Source organism: Canis aureus, chromosome 9 (assembly GCF_053574225.1).
Source record: "Canis aureus isolate CA01 chromosome 9, VMU_Caureus_v.1.0, whole genome shotgun sequence".
In the NCBI taxonomy this organism is placed as follows: Eukaryota; Metazoa; Chordata; class Mammalia; order Carnivora; family Canidae; genus Canis; species Canis aureus.
Genome location: NC_135619.1, coordinates 45,037,778 through 45,058,038, shown reverse-complemented (window position 1 = coordinate 45,058,038; position 20,261 = coordinate 45,037,778). Strand labels below are relative to the sequence as shown.

Below are 20,261 nucleotides of genomic sequence, written 5' to 3'. Positions count from 1 at the left end.
TGCCCTTCTGACAAATTAAGCCCTTGCTGAAGGGGAAAAAAAAAGGTAATTGTGGTATATTCAAATGTCATATTCAACCATGACAACATCTAACAGAAGAAGACAAAAAAATTCCTGTGCCCCACTTTTGGTCAACATGGAAGCCTCTCCCAGAAGTTGCTAATAAGTCTCCTTCCACATGGACTTGGGCCACAGGCCATGCATGATTGAGACACAAGCATTTTTTGTAACAAATCACTTGTGAGGAAAGTGTAATTACCTTGGCCCAGCAGTTCACAGCCCTACCTGCACATCAGAATAACCTAAGACTTTCAGAATCCTTTGCCCAAGAATACAAGTAAATATGAATCTATAAGGTAAGACCTAGGTATTGGTATTTTATGTTTTAAAGTACACCTAAGTTTGAGAATACTGCAATAAGTTAATCAGTCACAGACAGTGACATTGGCAGCCCACAGTGTCTACTGAAAATATTCATTTTTATTTGTTGAAGTATAGTTGATATACAATATTATATTAGTTTCAAGTGTGCAACATAGTGCAATATTTATATACATTAAAAAGTGGTCGCCATAGGGGTGCCTCAGTAGTTTATCTGGTTAAGTGTCTGACACTTAATCTCAGGGTCATAAGATCAGCCCCATGTTGAGCTCCACACTCAGTATAGAGTCTACTTAAGAAAAAAAAAAGAATTTGAAATGGTCACCATAATAAGCACAGCTACCATCTATCACCATACAAAGTGTTTACATGTTATTGACTATACTCTCTATGCTGTACATTAAATCCCCATTACTTATTTATTTTATAACTGGAGGTTTATACCTTTTTATCTCCTTAACGTATTTCACCCATCTTCCCCCACCTCCCCTCTGGTAACTACTAAATAGTTCTCTGAATCTGGGTCTGTCTCTGTTTTGTTTTGTTTGTTCATTTGTTTTGTTTTTAGATTCCACATATAAGTATTTATCTGACTTATTTTGCTTAACATAATACCCTCTAGGTCCATCCATGTTGTCACAAATGGCAATATTTCATTCTTTTTATAGCTGAGTAAAATTTAATTGTGTGTGCATATATGTATATATATATATATATATACATATATACACCTGTGTATATACATATATATGTGTGTGTGTGTGTGTGTGTGTGTGTGTGTGTGTGTGTGAATTTTGGCATGATTGTTTTTGACCTGGGGAACTCTCTCGTTGCAACATCCAGTTTGCATATACACATATATATGTGTGTGCATATACACACACACATATGTATATTCACATATACATACACTATATCTCACATCTTCTCTATTCATCTAACAATGGACTCGGGTTGCTTCCGTATCTTGGCTATTGTAAATAATGCTGCAATGAACATAGGAGTTCATATATCTTTCAGATGAGTGATTTTGTTTTCTTCAGGTAAATACTCAAGCAGAATTGCTAGATCATATAACATTTTGTTTTTTGGTGGGGGTGTAGTTCTATTTTAATGTTTTGAGGAACTCCATACTGTTTTTCATAGTGGCTGCACTAATTTCTCTGAATTTTTGAGCAAAATATTCTGTTATTTGGCTTAAGCTTGCTCAAAAAATGTGGAAATTCATCTTTTCCAAGAAAAATATGAAAATACTGTATTTTTTTTAAAAATGAAATTAAAAAAAATATTTTTAAAAAAAGAAATTTATTTCCTATCAGTGCTTCCCAGAGGCAGCCTCTTTTATGTGTTCATTATATATGATTTTAGACCTTTCTCTGTGCTTTTACAAACTTTCATATGTACCCACAGAAAATACATGGTATCATGTTATAGGTGTGTAATCTTTAAATATAAATCTTATCATCTTCACGCATTCATCATTCTGCATTCCATCAACTTATCCAGTAATGTGTGTGTGTCTATATATATATATGGTATATACTTTTTAATACAATCACTTTTGGAGTAATTACCCCAAAAGTGAGTATACTACTACTCCATTCCACGATTATATGAAAGATTAGTTTCCTCCAATGGGACATTAAGATTGTTTCCAACTTTTTGCTAGTACAAAAAAAGTCTCCTTCACATATATGCTAATGTTACTGCAGATATTAAGAAACAGAATTGTGGAAATGAAATGACTTCACCATTTCTTCTACTCTTACCAGCAGTATATAAAAATATCTGTTTCCTAGACTTTTACCAACATTTGCTAAGCTCTCATTTTTTGCAATCTGTTGAAAAATGACATTGTGGGGCAGCCCGGGTGGCTCAGTGGTTTGGCGCTGCCTTCAGCCCAGGGCGTGATCCTGGGGACCCGGGATCGAGTCCCACGTCGGGCTCCCTGCATGGAGCCTGCTTCTCCCTCTGCCTGTGTCTCTGCCTCTCTCTCTCTTTCTCTCTCTCATGAATAAATAAATAAAATCTTAAAAAAAAAAAAAAAGAAAAAGAAAAATGGCATTGTGTTGTTTTAATTTAAAGTTACCTGAGAGGGCAGCCCGGGGGCTCAGCAGTTCTGAGCGTGTCTGCCTTTGGCCCAGGGCATGATCCTGGAGACCCAGGATCGAGTCCCATGTCAGGCTCCCTGCATGGAGCCTGCTTCTGCCTCTCTCTCTCTCTCTCTCTCTGTCTCTCTCTCTCTGTGTTTCATGAATTAATAAATAAAATCTTAAAAAAAAAAAAGTTCCTGAGAACTACTAAAATATATTGGTCATTTTTATTTCTCTCTCTGTGAATTTCCTGTTATGTCTTTTTTTAAGTGTGTTTCTTTTACTGTTTTAAGAAACTCCCATACCCAGCTGGGGGCTCAAACTCACCACCAAGAGATCAAGTATCATGTGCTCTATTGACTAAGCCAGCCAGGAGCCACCTCCTCCCACCCTGTTTATATCTTTTTAGTACTCTGTCAGGTATTATGTCTTGTCCTTACTAAGAAGTAAAAGTTCTAGGGCCGCCTGGGTGGTTCAGTCAGTTAAGCATCCAACTCTTGATTTTGGCTCAGGTCATGATGTCAGGGTTGTGAGATGGAGCCTGCTTAAGATTCTCTCTCTCACTCTCCCTCAAAAAAAAAAAAAAAAAAAAAAAGAAAGAAAAAAGGGGAAGGAAAAGTTCTGTATATAATATGGCTACTACTTCTTCATCTGACATATATCTATCACTACAGCAGATGCTATGGTGTGCCAATCAGATTCCCCACTTCAGAAATGAAACACTTCAACGCCAGATGCTGGGAGTGTTAGCAGCTGACAGCTCTCAGCTAAGTCTCTCTCCAGAACTTCCCTCATCAAAAAGAGCCACTTTGTCCAGGTCATGCACCCTCCCTGGCTCCCTGGAAGTAAAGGGGTCCAAATCAGATTTCCATTTTATTGGGTAAGTAAAACATAACACCCAGACATGTTTATAAGAGACCATAAATTATTTTCATCTTCCTGGGATGGCCAGAATTGAGATTGGTTAATTTTGCTAATGTCTTTGCAGATGTTTTTTAAAAACATGGGAATGTGGCTACAAGCACTTCTGAGGTACATTTTTTTTTGTGATAGTAAGTTTAACAAAGAATAACTGATCTTAATGGCCAGCTTTTTATTTATATTTTTGAAAGAGAGAGAGAATGCAGGGGAGAGGCAGCAGGAGAAGGAGAGAGATCCTAATCAGGGTCCATGCCCAGCACAAGCCCACCAGGGCTCAATCCGAGGACCCTGAAATCATGACCTGAGCCGAAGGCAGACACTTAACCAACTGAGCCACCCAGGTGCCCCCTGAGGTTCTTTAAATACTAAAAATAGGAAATTCTGCAGTGCCTCTTCAATGGTAGATACTGTGAGGTGTGAAGCTCAACAGTTTTCCACAGTCAAGTTTCTTGCCGCTTACTCTGAAGTGAAGTCCACATCCAGAGAAGAGCAAATATTGTGGAGAGGGGCAGGGTGATGCTTGATGCCTGATCTCTAGTTTTTTCTGAGCTACATCCCCGCCCTTTCCCACTTTCATATCCAACATTTCCCTGAATTTTTGAGCAAAATATTCTATGTTATTTGGCTTAAGCTTGCTCAAAATGTGTGTCTATCTTGTAACTAACAGAGACCAAAGACACATGATGGGTCTTCCAAGGCTTGGAGGCATGGCAACACTGAATACAGAGCCGTGCTGGACAAGGGTAGGGGCCAGACAAGGTCATCTGTGACAGCTGGGCTTCACGGAAGTAATCTGTGCTCTGCAACTATTTGCTTCTTGACTTTTATATGTTTCTTTGGTTTCCCTTTCCTTTAGTTTCTCAGACAAGTTTTATTTTTTATTTTGTAGAATTTTTAAAAAGATTTTATTTATTTATTCCAGAGAGAGCACAGGGGGAAGAACAGAGGCAGTGGGACAAGCAGCCACACTGAGCACAGAGCCCAACGCAGGGCTCAATCTCAGAACTCCAAGATCATGACCTGAGCTGAAACCAAGAGTCAGATGCTTAACCAATTGATCCACCCACGTGCTCCCAGACAAGTATTATTTTTAAGAAATTTAGGACAGTCTCAGTTGAGTCAAAGGGAAAATTTTTCCTCACCTGGGCTGGGCTAGGTAAGGGTGTCCAAGCATAACAGAAGCCAGGAATCATGAAGACAGTGGGCCTGGGGCAGCTTGAGAAACAGCTAGGAGCAGAGAAATCTGGGACAACTGTAATCCTGAGTCCTTCTCATCAGAATCTTGTTCCCTGGATCCTGAGGGACACTCTGCCAGGCGGAAAGCCATCTCCATAACACAAGTAATGGGAAGTAAATGGCCTGTGATCATAGGAGAATCTAATGAGAAGCAGAGGCCAAATGGTAACTGGGTCACCAGATTCCTGATGTTTGTGCTGGGCCGAGGCCTTTCCCTTGCTTGGTTGTTAACCTGGGACAATTCTCTTCTAGAAACATGACAAAGAGGCCATGGCTGGCACTTGTTCCTCAACCAGGCTGAGGAGACTAGACAATGCTTTTGGTTTTGAACAGGAAGTTTTACAGAGGCAAAATGAAACCTAAGCATACAGCGGTTCCACAGGAGTGGTGCTGAGGGAGACTGTCTCATGGAAGTACCTGAAGGCCACAAGAAATGTTAGAGTCTGGATCTGAACAAGGGGAACAACTGTTGTTTTATATTATGAAAATACCAACAACATATAAATCAATACCCACACTTAATTTTTTTCTCACTTTTAGCATTCTTTGCTGCTCAGCTCTCATATATTTGGTGTCACTACCATTAGGTGCAAATGCATGCAACAATTTAAAATAGGATAGAAAACTCCAGATTTAAAATATATTACCTGGCCAGGGACACCTGAGTGGTTCAGTCAGTTGTGTTGGCTCAGGTCATAATCTGTGGGTCCTGAAATGGAGCCCTGTGTTAAGCTCTGTGCTCAATGGGTGTCTGCTTCTCTTTCGGCCTCTCATCCAACTCATGCTCTCTCGCACGAGCTCTCTCTCTCTCAAAAACATAAATAAAATTTAAAAGGATATATATGTGTGTGTGTGTGTGTGTGTGTGTATTAATATATATATATTCATTCATTCCCTGGCCAAATAACATATCACAGGCTTCTTTAAGTGAGAGATAGTATAGCATTGTGGTGAGGAGCAACCAATCCCAGCCCTGTGCCACTATGAGCTGGCTGAGCTGTGCCACCTGCCAAGTGTGGCAGGAAATAATATACATTTCAAGTAGTCACTCTTTAGGAAGGAAGAGATCTACAGTATGGAAGTTATGATTAGAGAAGTTGCATTGGAGCAATTTCTATGTTTTCCAGAGACTAGGGTTAGGTGATAATGCAGGAGATGACCCAACCCCCACTCCAAAATTCAAGAGGAAGGATTTCTCCACCAAACACCATGACCTTAAGATTAGCCCTCCAGACACCTGGGTGGCTCAGTGGTTGAGCGGCTGCCTTCTGCTCAGGTCGTGATACTGGAGTCCTGGGATCAAGATCGAGTCCGCATCTAGCTCCGGGGGTATGGGGAGGTGGGTGGGTAGCCTGCTTCTCTGCCTGTGTCTCTGCCTCTCTCTGTGTCTCTCATGAATAAATAAATAAAATTTTATTTATTTATTTATTTGTTTGTTTGTTTGTATTTATTTATTTATTTGAGACACATATAGAGAGAGAGAGGCAGAGAGAGAAGAAGCAGGCACCATGCAGGGAGTCCAATGCAGCTCGCAACCCCAGGACTCCAGGATCATGCTCTGGGCTAAGGCAGGCACTAAGCTGCAGAGCCACCCAGGTATCCCTAAACAGAAGTCTTTTAAAAAAAAAGCCCTCAGCCCCCAAATTTCCTAAAGCCATTGTATTGAGAAGAGCAAAGTCCTTCCCTCTTGGATGCCAGATTCTCATGCAAATTGCTTTTGTCAATCTCCCCCGCTCATCTGGGTTCCTCCTAGCATTAGATCCTGAGGATCTTACATTCATGCTACCATCTTCCATCTTGGCCCTTGATCTAAGCTCTGCTCCCTTGCTATTCCCATCCCTGTACTCCAAATTGAAGCTAAAAGCCCTTTACCCCCAGCAATTGGCCTCATGGGCTCTGAGTATCTTAGAAAATATACAAAAGAAGTTTTTTATTTATTTTTTATTTTTTTATTTTTATTTTTAGTTTTTTTTAAGAAGTTTTTTAGATTTCAAATACTTGACACAAATCAAGAATAAGATGACCTTCATTAAGCCAATCATACTAACAAGTAACCTGGCAAACATGAAAAGTTTATAAAATGTAATAGCCCAAAGGATTCTAAGCACACATAATGTAAGGATTCTATATATTTTAAGGAGCAATCTTTTGAATGTTTTAACATTGTGTTCTCTGTGAAAAAGATATTCCATAGAGAGAAGACTCCAATTTAATAAAAAGGACTATAGTTCAATGTGTGACAGGGGAGGAACCCAGTCTCTGGAGCAGGTTTACTCAAGAGCCATACACCCCCAATCCTAATCCCAGTGTTCTCTGGATATAGCTGCTGGAGCCAACTCCTTGCAGCCCATACATGGCTTTGTTTCTTCTCCCTATAGCCAGCCCCCTCTGATATGCATAAATATCCCGAGGCCAAGCCCACCCCTCTTGCCTCAATGTGCACTGCTTATTAGCGCCTACACTAAGCACACAGGTGTGAGTCCTCGTTCTCACACCCATGGTCTGTTCTCCTTGCTGGGCAGAGAATAGCTCTGCACGCTTGCCTTACCCGACCCCCACCCCCGCCCCCGGGTTTTTTATTTGTGTTTGTTCCTCCAGCCCACAGGACACATCCAGGATCATCAATGCCCCATGTGCTCCTCACCAGCCCTGTCTCTCACCCTGGGATGGTCTTTGCCTGTTTTGTTTTGTTCATCTCCTCTTTCCTTCTCTTTATTCTTCACCAGGCTCTTCACCAAACCCAACAGTCTTCGAGACACAGATTGTAGATCCCACTAGTGAACATAGACTGGTTGCCTCCCCAATCTTATTACCCCCCACCCCCACCCCATGCCCATTCATGTTCCTGGGCTTTTCCTTAAGAGGTGTGTTGCTTCCTCCATTGCGGGAAGCAATAGACCATAGCAATTAAGAGAGCAGATTCTGGAGTGAGACTATTTGGGTCCATTCCACCACTTCTCAGCTGTAGGAACTTTGGCAAGCTACTTAACTTCTCTGTGCCTCATCAGTAAAATGGAGACAAAAATAGTACCTATCCCAGAGAGTTCATGTGAGGGTAGCTAATTCTAATATAAGTGCTCTATGTTAGCTACTATTCTTCCCCACTGGGGGGGTTGGGTGGGATGGCCCCCAGCTCAGGTGTGGATAACGAATGACTTAAGCCAATTAACATAGCCCCTCTGTAGGCAAATGAGACAAGATTTGCTGAAGATTTGGGGCACATTGAGAAAAGTTTCTTCTTTTTTCAGGACCATTTCTCTGTCCCTGATTTGCATAAACTGGCAGTTAAAAAGACATTTGTGAGACGACAAGGTAAACTTGAACTCCAAGAATTAACGTATAGTCAGAAATTATTAATGTTTTCAGGCATGACAACAGCATTGTGGTTATGTAAAAAAAACAAAAGTTCTTATTTGGATATGGACATTATTTATGGGTGAATATACGATGTCTGGAATGTGCTTGAGAGTATCCTGTCCCACCCCCAGAAAAAATTGTCACAGGAAATAGACAAAACAAGATTGACAAACATTAACTGAGTTGAAGCTAGGTGATGGATAGATACATGGGGATTCATGATACTTCAAGTTATGCTTTTATCTATTTGAAAACCTATGTAATAAAAATGTTTTTGAAAAGTCTCCTTGCTATGGAAGGAAAGGGCATTTTGTCCCCACAGGCCCTTTGGATGCTTTAGAGCTAGAACCAATGAGTTTTTGTGTCAATTAGCTGAAAGATCAGGCACATCTGCACCTGCCTCTTCTTGGTGAACTTCAGCACTTGAGGCAAGAAGCTGTGTCTCTGCCACCTGCTTCTTTTTTTTTTTTTTAATTTTTTAAAATTTATTTATTTATGATAGTCACACAGAGAGAGAGAGAGGCAGAGACACAGGCAGAGGGAGAAGCAGGCTCCATGCACCAGGAGCGCGACGTGGGACTCGATCCCAGGTCTCCAGGATCGCGCCCTAGGCCAAAGGCAGGCGCCAAACCACTGCACCACCCAGGGATCCCTGCCACCTGCTTCTTGCCTCAAGTGCTGAAGTTCAGACACAGCGTAGGAGAGCAAGGGAAGTCAGGAGAGAGAAGAGCTGCAATTTTAGGACCAGGAGTTATCAGGGCTGGTCTTTCTGCATCTATGTACCAAATTAAGTGAAGTCTGTATTACCTCTGGCCTTAATCTATAGTGGAGATCAGCATCTATGTGCTTTAAGTCTCTCCTCTTACATTTTGATGATAAAATGGGAGAGCTGGAAGAAACTGGAGAAAATACCCAACTGAATCATCTTTTTTTTTTTTCCTTTTTTTTCCAACTGAATCATCTTATTTTGCACCCAGATGCAATAATTTAAGAAGGTTATGGGTAGGTGGGTAGGGTGAGATACTACTCACTGAACTAGAAGGCTGACTTCCCCACTTTGTTCCATTTTTCCTTTGCTACCCTGACAAAATAAATAAGGCAATAAGATGAATACACCATTTTTATTTTCTCTAAAAATTTAGGTAAAGGGAAGTTTGCAGGAAGAAACCATCAATGTGATTGAGAATGAGAAGGCCCAAATTTACTCAATATTATGTCAGTTAAATCTCAATAAAGCTAAAAAAAAATGTTTTTAACTTCTTAAAAAGAACTGAAAAAAGAAAATGGGAAGGTACAGCTTCATGCAGTGGCTCCAGGATGCTCAGAGAAAGAAACCAAAGTTGACCAAGGACAAGCCAAGATTTTCCTGAGTTGGTTCAGCCTCCAGAGTTCTGACTAGTATCCCAAAGAGGATGAGCCAGAATTTGGGTCTATAAACCCTGGACATATAGTATGTCATGTTGACACTCCTGTCACATCCACTGAGCATTCTGGCTCTGCCCAGTCCTCCTGCCCAGAGAGGGCAGCTGACTCTGCAATACTTAGAGAAGAATCCTCCGTAGGTGTGAACATCTTGTACCATGAACCAGCCTCACCAGAGTGTTGAGTGTGCAAAGGTTTCCAGAAGAATGGAGAGAATCAGAGCAGGGCAGGATTCTCAACAGTAGCCAGCCAGGAGGACAGTCCTTCTGAATTGGCCTTCTCCTTCGTCTTCTTGGTCTCCTTTCAGTAAGGCATGGACTAGGCCTGATACAGGTGTGGCTCTTCCACCAGCTCTAATCCCACTGGATTCCTAGAAGCTCACAGCTGACATTCCATAAACGCTCAGCCGTTTTGTTATCTCGGGCCCTCGGAGACACCCAGGCCCTCTTGCAGTCACTGGAGGGCAGAGAAAGAACATGAACATCCAGAAGTGGCAGGTGGCAATCTGGAAAAGTTGATGGCCTCTTTCTCAGAATATATTTCTAAATGTCTAAGATATATTGGATGAAAAGGAGCTCATTGTCTTGGAATGCACTTTTAAAATACTTTAAAAACAGATTTGTGCTAGAGTAATGCAGAGGCTTCTTTGTGAATGTATTCTATCGCAAGAGCTTGCTGGGTCTAATAGCCACCGGCCTTTGAAGTAGTGGTGAGCAGAGGTGACACTCTGAGATAGCTGCACCAATTGCCATGTGACATGAAAATATTTAGTTTCATTGGTAACAAAGTCACAGGTATCACTACTACTCCTGCAGCTTATGGCCGACATTTGTCATCAAAGGAAATGTCAAATTTCAGGTGGAAGTTAGTGAAACTGAAGACAAGCAATTAGCTTCTCATCCAACTTCACAGACCCCTTGAATTCTATCCGTAGACCCACTTGTGCCCCATGAACCCAGCCTAAGTACAGTATTTTCTTCTGTTTTGGAGGGAGCAAAGGATGGGGGAGGGGTATCTAGATGGATGAGGAGATGGGGGAATACAGTGCTCACGGTGGTTTTCTTTAAATAGTATTTTTTAACTATAAAAGTTCTGTATAAAGCTTACAAAATTCGGTGCTGATAAAGAAGAAAAGCCTATTTACTTTTTCTTACACTTGTTTGCTTTGTGTATGAATATAGACTATTTTCCTTTTACAGAAAACTGGGATCATATTGTATGTAGGATGGGGCGAAGATATATTTCTCTTGTTAAAAATGCATGTTTTAGGGCAGCCCCGGTGGCTCAGTGGTTTAGTGCCATCTTCAGCCCAAGGCATGATCCTGGAGACCCAGGATTGAGTCCCACCATCAGGCTCCCTGCCTGCAGCCTGCTTCTCCCTCTGCCTTTGTCTCTGCCTCTCTCTCTCTCTGTGTCTCTCCTGAATAAATAAATAAATACAATCTTAAAAAAATAAAAAAAAATGTATATTTTAGGGACACCTGGTCATGATCCCGGGGTCCTGGGATCAAGCCCTATATTGGGCTCCCTGCTCTGTGGAGAGTCTGCTTCTCTCTCTCCCTTCTGCTCCCCCAGCTTGTGCTCACACATTCTCTCTCTCTCAAATAAATAAAATCTTTTTTAAAAAAATAAATAAAATTTAAAGATAAAAATGTATATTTTGATTATATAAGTGACAGGAAATATGTGATCTTTAAAAAAAGTTTTTAATACAGAAATACTTGCAATAAAAGGTTAAAATTCTCCTTCACACTCCTCTCTTTCTCAAACTCCCTGGAAGTAACTACTACTTTGGTTTGCTGTGTATCCTTCCAGACTGTCTTCTATGTATTTACAATGAATACTTACATAGTTCTGTATTGCAGTTTTTTTTCTCACATTATTATATCACTGACATTTCCCCCACTGATTGAATATTATTTGGAAATATTTTAGTGACTATATAATATTGTATTACATACTTATGGCAGTGATGTCAAATACCCAGACTTCAGGATAGCATTGTCTAATACAAATGTGATGTGAATCACAGATGTGAGCCACATGTATAATTTTAAATTTTCTAGTAAAATTTTTTGTAAAGGTTTTACTTATTTGACAGAGAGCAAGTGCACAAGTAGGCAGAGCAGCAGGCAGAGGGAGAGAGAAAAGCAGACTTCCCACTGAGTAGAGAGCCCTACTTAGGGCTCAATCCCAGGAACCCAGGAACATGACTTGAGTGAGCTGAAGGCAGATGCTTAACCAACTGAGCCACCCAGGTGCCCCTCTAATAAAATTTTTAAAGTATATTTTAAAGAGGAAAAATAAATGGATGAAATTAATTTTACCAGTATATTTTATTCAATTCAATATAGCCAAAAATTTCAGCATATAATCAATATAACAAATTACTAGTGAAATATTTTAATTTTTTTCATACTATGTCTTCAAAATCTGATGCACATTTTATATTTACAGCACACCTCAATTTTTTTTAATATTCTTCCTTTTTTTAAGGTTTTATTTATTTATTATTCATGAGAATACACAGAGAGGAGAGAGAGAGGCAGAGACACGGGCAGAGGGAGAAGCAGGCTCCATGCAGGGAGCCCGACGTGGGACTCGATCCTCAGTCTCCAGGATCACACCCTGGGCTGCAGGCGGCGCTAAACTGCTGAGCCACGTGGGTTGCCCCACACCTCAATTTGAAGTAGCCCTGTTTCAGGAGCTGAATAGCCACAAAGGGCTAGTGGCAACCACACAGAACAGCAAGCTCTATAACCAGACTGCCTGGGTTTAAATTCCAGGTCTACCACTTACAAGCTATCTGACCTTAAGCAGGACTTAATTATTCTAGGCCTCAGTTTCCTTGTCTGTAAAGTGTGGATAATATTATTATCTACCTCCTAGAGTTGTAATAATGATATGAATTATTACATGTAAAATATTTAGAAGAGTACCAAATTCTTACAAGAGCTCAAGCAACATTATCTATTATTATTTATCCATTCATCCATTTTTGGGCACTGAGGTTATTGCCAATGCTTCACTTAATAAATGGTGCATCAGGGGTGCCTGGGTGGCTCACTTGGTTAGCGACTCAGGACTCAGGTCATGATCCCAGGGTCTTGTGATTGAGCCCGGGGGGGTGGGGGGGGGAGTCTGGAACTCCCTCTCCCTCTGCCCCTCCCCCAGCTGGTTTGCACACTCTCTCTTACACACATTCTCTCCCTCCCTCCCTTGGTCATGTAAATAAAAAATCTCTAATAAATAAGTAAATGGTGCATAATGAAAAGCCTTGAACAAATGGGACAGGATAGCAGATTGGGATAGATCAAGTCATGGAATGGAAAAGAGATTTAATCTTGGGCTTCTTTTTTTTCCCAAACTCGGATTGCGCAGTCTGCCACAAGATTCAACAGTGAAATGTCTTTGTCTTCAGTCCATCAGATGGTGCCAATCTTGGCAGCATTGGGAGAGAGTTCACTGGGAGAGAGGTGACCTTGCCCCAGTGCTATGTGCTAAATGGTATTGAAGAATTCATTAAAGAAGCCAATCAGAAGCTTAAAGGAGGAGAAAAAGGGCCAGAGGGCCTGTTAATGTTCTTTCCAAAGCATAACCAAGAGGGCCAGTCCTTTCTAACAGCTCTTAGAAAGCTACAAAGCTGACTTGAAGATGTGGCACGTAGGTATAAAACAAACATAAGAGCAACTGTTGCCCAGTTTCTGATGTGAGCTCCCTTGGAAAAGTAATAGCACTTGGTTTATTGCCTCAATCTGTCTGGATTCCATTCCAAGCACAAGCTTGGCCACTAGGGTGGGAAGCAGAGCCCAGGGAGCCCTGTGCCCCACCCATATACACAGGTGATGGAGAAAACCAGGACTGCCTCCACTTACCTGAAGTACTTGCCACTCAGGGGCTCCAGACCCTCAGCCAGGGCACAGTGCAGGCTGGTCTGTGCCCCCTCCCGTGCCGACTTGACAAAGGGGGAGAAGATCCTCCAGAGCAGGCACAGCAAGAAGGAGTGTCGCACTAGCTCAGAGCTGACGACGCCTGGGTGCACAGCATAGGTGGTGACCCCCGTGCCTAGGGCAAAGAAAGCACAGTTATTTGGGGGTGGGGGTATATCCAAGCCCAAAGAAACAGCTTATCTGCTGCAGCAAAATGCACAAATGGGAAGGGGACTCAGAGAGCAAAACCCCAGCTTCAGGAGGTGCCTCTCCCAGCCAGGTAGAATCTGATTGTAATTAATTGATCTCTCCCAGAAAGATCTATAGACTTCTCAGACTTCTATGCTCCACAAGGAGTGCTTGATTGAAGGTCCTATTTCAATGTCACCTTTACTCTGTAGCTTACATATTAATAATAGAAACAACTACATGTAGTTGTAGTAGTAATAGGAGGACAAGGAGGAGGAATATCAACTATTAACAGTGGTATCTTTGATATTTCTATAGAAGGAGCTTAGGGAAAAAAAAAAGAAGGAGCTTAGGGGAAGCAACTAGTTATAAGTCAGAAGGCTAGGACCTTGTTTTGAACTGTAATTGCTGGGCAAGTATATTTTATGGGGTATAGAATGAGGGGTGTTGGGGAGATAATGGAGGTTAACATGACCCCAAGGTGCTCCTACTATCTTTAGTACTTATTATATGCAAGGGCTTTGCTACATGCTCTACATGCATTATCTCATTTAATTCTCAAGAGGCTTGCTTATAAGGTGCCCATTTATGGGAGCAGAAACTGAGCTCTCATCACAGAGAGGCTCAGTAAATTGCCCAGTCATACCTAGCAGGCTGCAGGGCTAAAATCTGAACTCTGATGAAGCGTAAAGAGCATAGACTCTGGAACTAGACTGTCTGCATTTGAATCCTGGCTCATTTAGGAAACTTGCTTGGTCGTTTCTTAATATGTCTGTGATGAGATATAGCTATCTCTTCATTTGTAGAGTGGGCAAACCTACCTCATAGAAATGTATTAAATGAGTTTAGATGTGTACAGTATATGGCACATACAAAACTCTCAATTATTATTATCATATTATTTCTTCTAATAATTACCCTATTCTTCTACCTTCTGCATTCTGATGGTAAATACCATTGTTCCCATATTCCAACTTATTCCCAGTGGCAAATGGTCTGCAGATTTGCAGATATCAAAGCCAACAGCTGATCAAAACCTTCAGGGGAGCAGAGAATCAAGAGATTAAGAGAAATCTCACCTCATTTTACAGCTGAGGGGATGAAATCAGGAGAAATTAAAAGGATGTATCCATATACATATGTGGCTCCTACGTGGTAGAGCTCAGACTCAGGGGGCCGAAATCCAGCCTGAGCTTATTGACTGCAGGCAGTGGCAGCTTTATTGCTTGGCTCACCATATGAACCTCGGCAAATGGCACACACAGAATGCACACACAGAAGGAAGAACCCTGGATTTAAAGCAGAGTTCCCACATTCCAGTCCTGACTCCTTCACTTGCCATATAACCTTGGGCTGGCCACTTCTTCGAACCTCAGTTTGGATACATAAGATAATAATAGTAAGTGCTCTGCCTGTTACAAGAATTTGTTGTGAAAAGTCAAGTGAGATAGTAGAGAGGAGATAAGATGTGACATACATGTAAGATAGATTTTATAGATTCCTAACCCCTGTTCAATTTTAAGCTTCCTGAGGGCAAAAATTATTTTTTAGTCTGTGTATAACCTCATTCTCTTTAGTGTATAAAGCTACCACTGAAAGGTGCATGTTTGACATCTTGACTCCAGAAGTTTCTACGAACCTCTAATCTAAACAGAAGACCTTGCTTTTGCAAGGTCTCTACCCTGGCTCTTTCTCCAGACTTACCTTGGAGCCTCTTGGCCAGCTCACGAGTAAAAAGCATATTGGCCAGCTTGCTGTGGCAATAAGCAAAACCTCGGCTGTAGCGCTTCTCACCCTGGAGGTCATGGAAATGAATTTTGCCAATGTGGTGAGCCACCGATGACAGGTTTACCACCCGTGCAGGGGTGGACTCCTTCAGCCGCTCCAGGAGCAAGTGAGTGAGAAGAAAGTGGCCTGCAAGGAGAGCCAGGAAGGGAGATTGAAGAGTGGAGTGGTAGCCCAGGCTCAGGGGGTAGAAGCTGATGATAGGACTTCAGCATTAGCTCACTCTCTTCTGGTATGAACAAATTTTGATGCTATGAAAACTCAGTCCAAATGATCAGTCAGTCTGAGCTCGTGGATTCCTCAAGACAGGGGCCAGAGCTGGACTACAGGTAAGGCAATATGGACTTAATCTGTATTTATTTGTCCCTGTGCCCTGTCCCAGTCAGGAGAAATGCTACCTGCTGGCTTCTTACCCCGCTTTGGCTATGTTCACACAACTGAGGTGCCCAGGTACATTCATGTACAGAAGGAAGGATAGAATAGTCAGAAAAAATAAATTGCCTAGGACCAGAGAATATGTTTCATAATCTCCTCACTAGAGCCATTACTTTGAATTCTAAACCCCAGCCTTGTTCATTACCTCAGGTCCTCAAGGTCTGCCTCCTCCATCAACCAACCCTTGACCTGCTTGGCCCTCAGTTATAGATATGACCCCCCTCCAGCCAAACAGTCTCCTGCATCCACCATGCTCTGCTTGGCAAGCCTTGTACCACCATGGCCTCATCTAAGAAGGCATTCTTTTTCCTGGTATCTCCCAAGTTTTGGGGTTTCTTAATGGTACAGGGATCTCACTTTTTTTGTGCTGGACAGTGGAAAGATAGTGAGCAAAAAACCAATGTCCAGTCTATTGGAATCCTGGGGTCTAGAAGGACCACTAGAGATTCTTGGCACTCATATAGGGTCATCTCCCTACAGAAAACAAGTTGGGGTTTGTCTTGCTTTTCAGTCTCTCAAAAATGCTTACCAGAGCATCTGGGTGGCTCAGTCGGTTAAGTGGCCAACTCATAATTTCAGCTCGGGTCATGACCTCGGGGTCATGAGTTCAAGCCCCACATCAGGCTTCATGCTCAGGGGAGAGTCTGCTGGAGATTCGTTCTTTCCCTCTGACCCTCCCCCAACTCCTGATCTCTCCCTCTCTCTCTAAAATGAATAAATGAGGGACACCTGGGTGGCTCAGCAGTTGAGCATCTGCCTTTGGTTCAGGTCATGATCCCAAGGTCCAGGATTGAGTATCGCATCAGGCTTCTTGCAGGGATCCTGATTCTCCCTCTGCCTATGTCTTTGCCTCTGTCTCTCCCTGTCTCTCATGAATAAATAAGTAAAATTTTTTTTAAAAACGAATAAATAAATAAAATCTTTTAAAAAATTAAAAAATAAAATGAATAAATGCATCTTTAAAAAAAATGCTTACCTAGGTGGTTGACTCCCAGGTGGGTTTCAAAGCCATCAGCTGTCTTAGAATATGGACACATCATCACCCCCGCATTGTTGATCAGAATATGGAGCTGCTTTTCCTCTATAGAGCAAAACCAAGGAGACTCTGTAGTTAGCAAGAAGCCCACTAGCTGCCTGTAGCAAGCCTGAGTATTTTCTCCTTGCCGTTGAACCTATCTCAGTGATATTTAATAACCGCTGTCATTGGGTTTCTAAATTTAGTTACTGATATCTTCATGGACACCACTCATTCAGTTATTCATTCATTCATTCATTCATTCATTCATTCAGCAAATGTATACTTAGTACTGACTCTGGGCCAGGCCCACTCAGCTATGCCCTGGACATATAGCCATAAAACAAGACACACATAGTCCTTGTCCTTCATGAATTTCATAGTCCTTGGTAGAAGCTAGTCATTTTCCAAGATACAGAAGAATTTTGGCAGCAGCACAACTTCATCTAGTGCCTGGGGCCACAGGAGGTTGATTCTCAGAATGAGAAGTGTGTGACATCAGAACCACACCTTAAAGCCAAGCAGCAAGCCCAGACAGACAGCTCAACTTTCCCATTGATGAGGAAAACCATGATAAGGATCCTGCCCAGCTTGTCCACCGCCAATTCCTTGCCCTGCTGGTTCAAGTGGCAGAACCTGTCCAGTGGGATCGATAGTGGCTCTGATGTAAGGGTCCCAGGTGGCACAGGGTGGAACAGCCACTTCCACACCCAGCTTTCTGCTTTTCTGTCTATTGGCAGGGGACTTACCTGCCAGAAAGCCCTCAGCAAAGGCTCGGATGGACTTGGTATCAGATAGGTCCAGTTTCCGCACCAGCACCTGGGAGTTCTTTGTATCAGCTCGGATTTCACTGGCTGCAGACTCCCCCTTCAGTACGTCTCGGCAGGCAATGTACACTCGGGCTCCTGGGGCCAAAACAAAGAGAAAGCCGTATGTTCAGACCCTAGGCTAAAAAAGTAGATGTAAGCTTGAGACTAGAGGACAAAATATTCTCCCAGCCATCCCTAAACCATGAGTGGCTATATTGCCACCTCAGGATTCTCATAAGTAGAACTGCTCAGTCCCTTTGCTGTCAGCTTAACCCTAGGCTGGGAACCCTGGTTTTTACCCACTGGTATTTAATGTTACCTGGTATCCCATTTAGAATAATTGATTTGACCAATATTGTACATGAACATCATTATTTCCCTCCATATACTAGGGAAAGAGAAGGGAGGGTGGGAAGTTTGTTTAAAGGTACAGAGTAAGTTGGTGTCAGAGCTGGACTTGAATCCCAGGTTAAAGAACCAAAACCTCCAAGCCTAGGAGGAAAGATAAGGAAATGTGGACAGAACCCCCAGTTTGAAAGGCAAGAGGCACTGTCCTATGAACACACAAGGGGAAGGACTTGCCTCTGCGAGCCAGCTCTCTGGCTGTCTCCTTGCCAATGCCCGTGTTGGCGCCGGTGATCACCACTACCTTCCCAGGAAGCTGCACGTTTGATCTACAAACCCCACCAGCAAAGAACTTCCTATAGGCAAGGGAAACAAAAGCACTCATGTATCATCCTTCCAAATTCCAGACTGAGATCAACATAAAACCCATCCAGCCTCAAAGGGAAATTTCTTTACGTTGTCCTCAGGAGACCCAAAGAAGCTAATCTTCAGGAGACACTGTTTTCCCACTGGGCATCCTGCTCATCAGCTCAGGTTGGGAGGTCATGTGCCCAGAAACTACAAATGATTCTTTTGATGAACTGAATAAGTGTTCTCGAGCCAGGGCCAATGGGGACCTTCCTCATTAGATAACATGGATGCCCAGCTCTTATTTCTAGAGGTTCCCAGAGGTCAGCTTCCTCCTCTAACCTGCATTCAGAACATATGGGTGATGAGCATTAGTGGAATCAGCGTTCCTGAGCCCTAGGTCTTCAATAAGCATCAAGAGTGAATAATTGATTAATAGCACTATGAATACAGCTCTTGGGCTGCCTCTCCAGTTTTAGAAAGCCAACATCTTCAAAGGCTTTCTGCTGTCCTACTAAAGAGTCCATTCTAGCCATCAGTGCAGAGAGAAACTTACCTTGTCCATTTGCTTGTGCAGAGAGCACCCTCTCATATAAAGTTGACTTGACAAGTTCCAAAAAAGAGGATGAGAACAGGGCAGAACTAACATTTCCTGAGCATCATCTGACTGCCAGACACTAGGCTAAGCGCTTTTTGTAAAGAACTTATTTTAATCCTCTCAACCACTCCAGTATTAGCCCCATTTTACCGTGGGGAAGACCGAGGGTCAAAGAAGTTCAATCCATTTGCTAATGGTGGCAAAATTGGAACTTAAACCCAGGTTTCTCTGCCATGACCTAGAGCAACACTCTGTTCCTGATATGTCCATTTAATCTTCTTTATTATCAGCAATTTTCAATTTTTTCAATCAGAACACACATTTCTTTGACATCTCCAGGAATCCCACGGCAGAAGATCCATCCCAAATCATTAGTTGAGGGTAGCCTCAAAGGTAAGAGAGTTTGTTTCCTTTACAAAATGCCTGGTACTTAACAATAAGTCCCTGAGCAATGACCTCCCATGGTAACCCAGCAGGGCCACCTTGACCGGGGGCAATAAAGAAGGGACCTAGGGCCCTTCAGAGAAACCCAAGGGAATAGAGTGATAGAGCAAGCACTTCCACCTCAGCTGTCAAGCTACTTTATAGAGTCAGCTGTCCACTGGCACCGGAATTCAAACAAGCCCCTTCTCTCCCAGCCCCAGGTGCTTCCTTCTCGTTTTTCACGAGGGTATTGCTAACGACCTCCTTCCTGCTTTTTCTGCCCTGACCTTCCCTTCCTCAGCCTCAATCCCCTTCTCTTCTCTCAGCAGCTGAGAACTGCTACTTACAAGCTACGCATATCCCAATCCAGGGCTTTGCAAAATATTCCATGAGTTACTCAAACAGGACAAACCTGATGGATGGAGCTATCACGTACAGGAAAGAAAGGAAGGAGGTAAGCAGTCCCAAGATAGCCAGCATCTTTTCAACTTCTTTAGTTGCTGCTGCTTTAGCAAAAGCAACTTGAACTCCAAGTCTGGCTCAAGCTCCTGGTCTGACTCCAACTCCTGGCTTCTTTGTGCTACCCCTGCCTCCTCTAGCTCCTCTTGCTGCTGAGTGAGTGAGAGCTCAGCGACAGCCAGGCTGGAAGCTTAGACCAGAATCCTATTTAAATCCGAGAGCTGTCAGAGCACAGCCTGCTGGGAGATGTAGTCCTGGGCAAGCGGACAGTGGAAAGAGCACTGGCATTCCCTTACTGGCAGAGAGAATTAGGATGAGGGGAAAATAGCAACTGCCTGCTAACTCTCCACTCTCAATTATTTCTCTTTTCTAGGGAATGTGTTCTCCTAACCACCCCCAGCGCTACTCCTGCAAGACAGGATATTTTTAACTTTAGTAGCCGACCCAATGACACTTGTAATAAAAGTGTGATTAAAACAGAAAGAGAAGGTAGAAACTCCCAGGAGAATGGTAAGA

General features: G+C 42.6%; 1 protein-coding gene across 3 annotated transcripts; it reads right to left on the bottom strand.

Moving 5' to 3' along the window:
- Positions 1 to 9,095: 9,095 nt before the first annotated feature.
- RDH12 (retinol dehydrogenase 12) lies at positions 9,096 to 19,940 on the bottom strand. Of its 3 annotated transcripts, none has more exons than XM_077909731.1 (7): positions 19,699 to 19,940; positions 18,155 to 18,273; positions 17,513 to 17,668; positions 16,725 to 16,829; positions 15,233 to 15,442; positions 13,286 to 13,475; positions 9,096 to 9,866 (listed from the first exon to the last, which is right to left on the bottom strand). In XM_077909731.1, exons 1-7 carry the CDS (start codon positions 19,764 to 19,766, stop codon positions 9,764 to 9,766), a joined length of 951 nt encoding a protein of 316 aa, XP_077765857.1. In that variant the 5' UTR covers positions 19,767 to 19,940; the 3' UTR covers positions 9,096 to 9,763. The 3 variants fall into 3 exon arrangements, with proteins under 3 accessions (XP_077765857.1, XP_077765858.1, XP_077765859.1); XM_077909732.1 differs by having other exon boundaries at positions 19,723 to 19,940; XM_077909733.1 differs by lacking the exon at positions 15,233 to 15,442.
- Between the last annotated feature and the right edge of the window lie 321 nt (positions 19,941 to 20,261).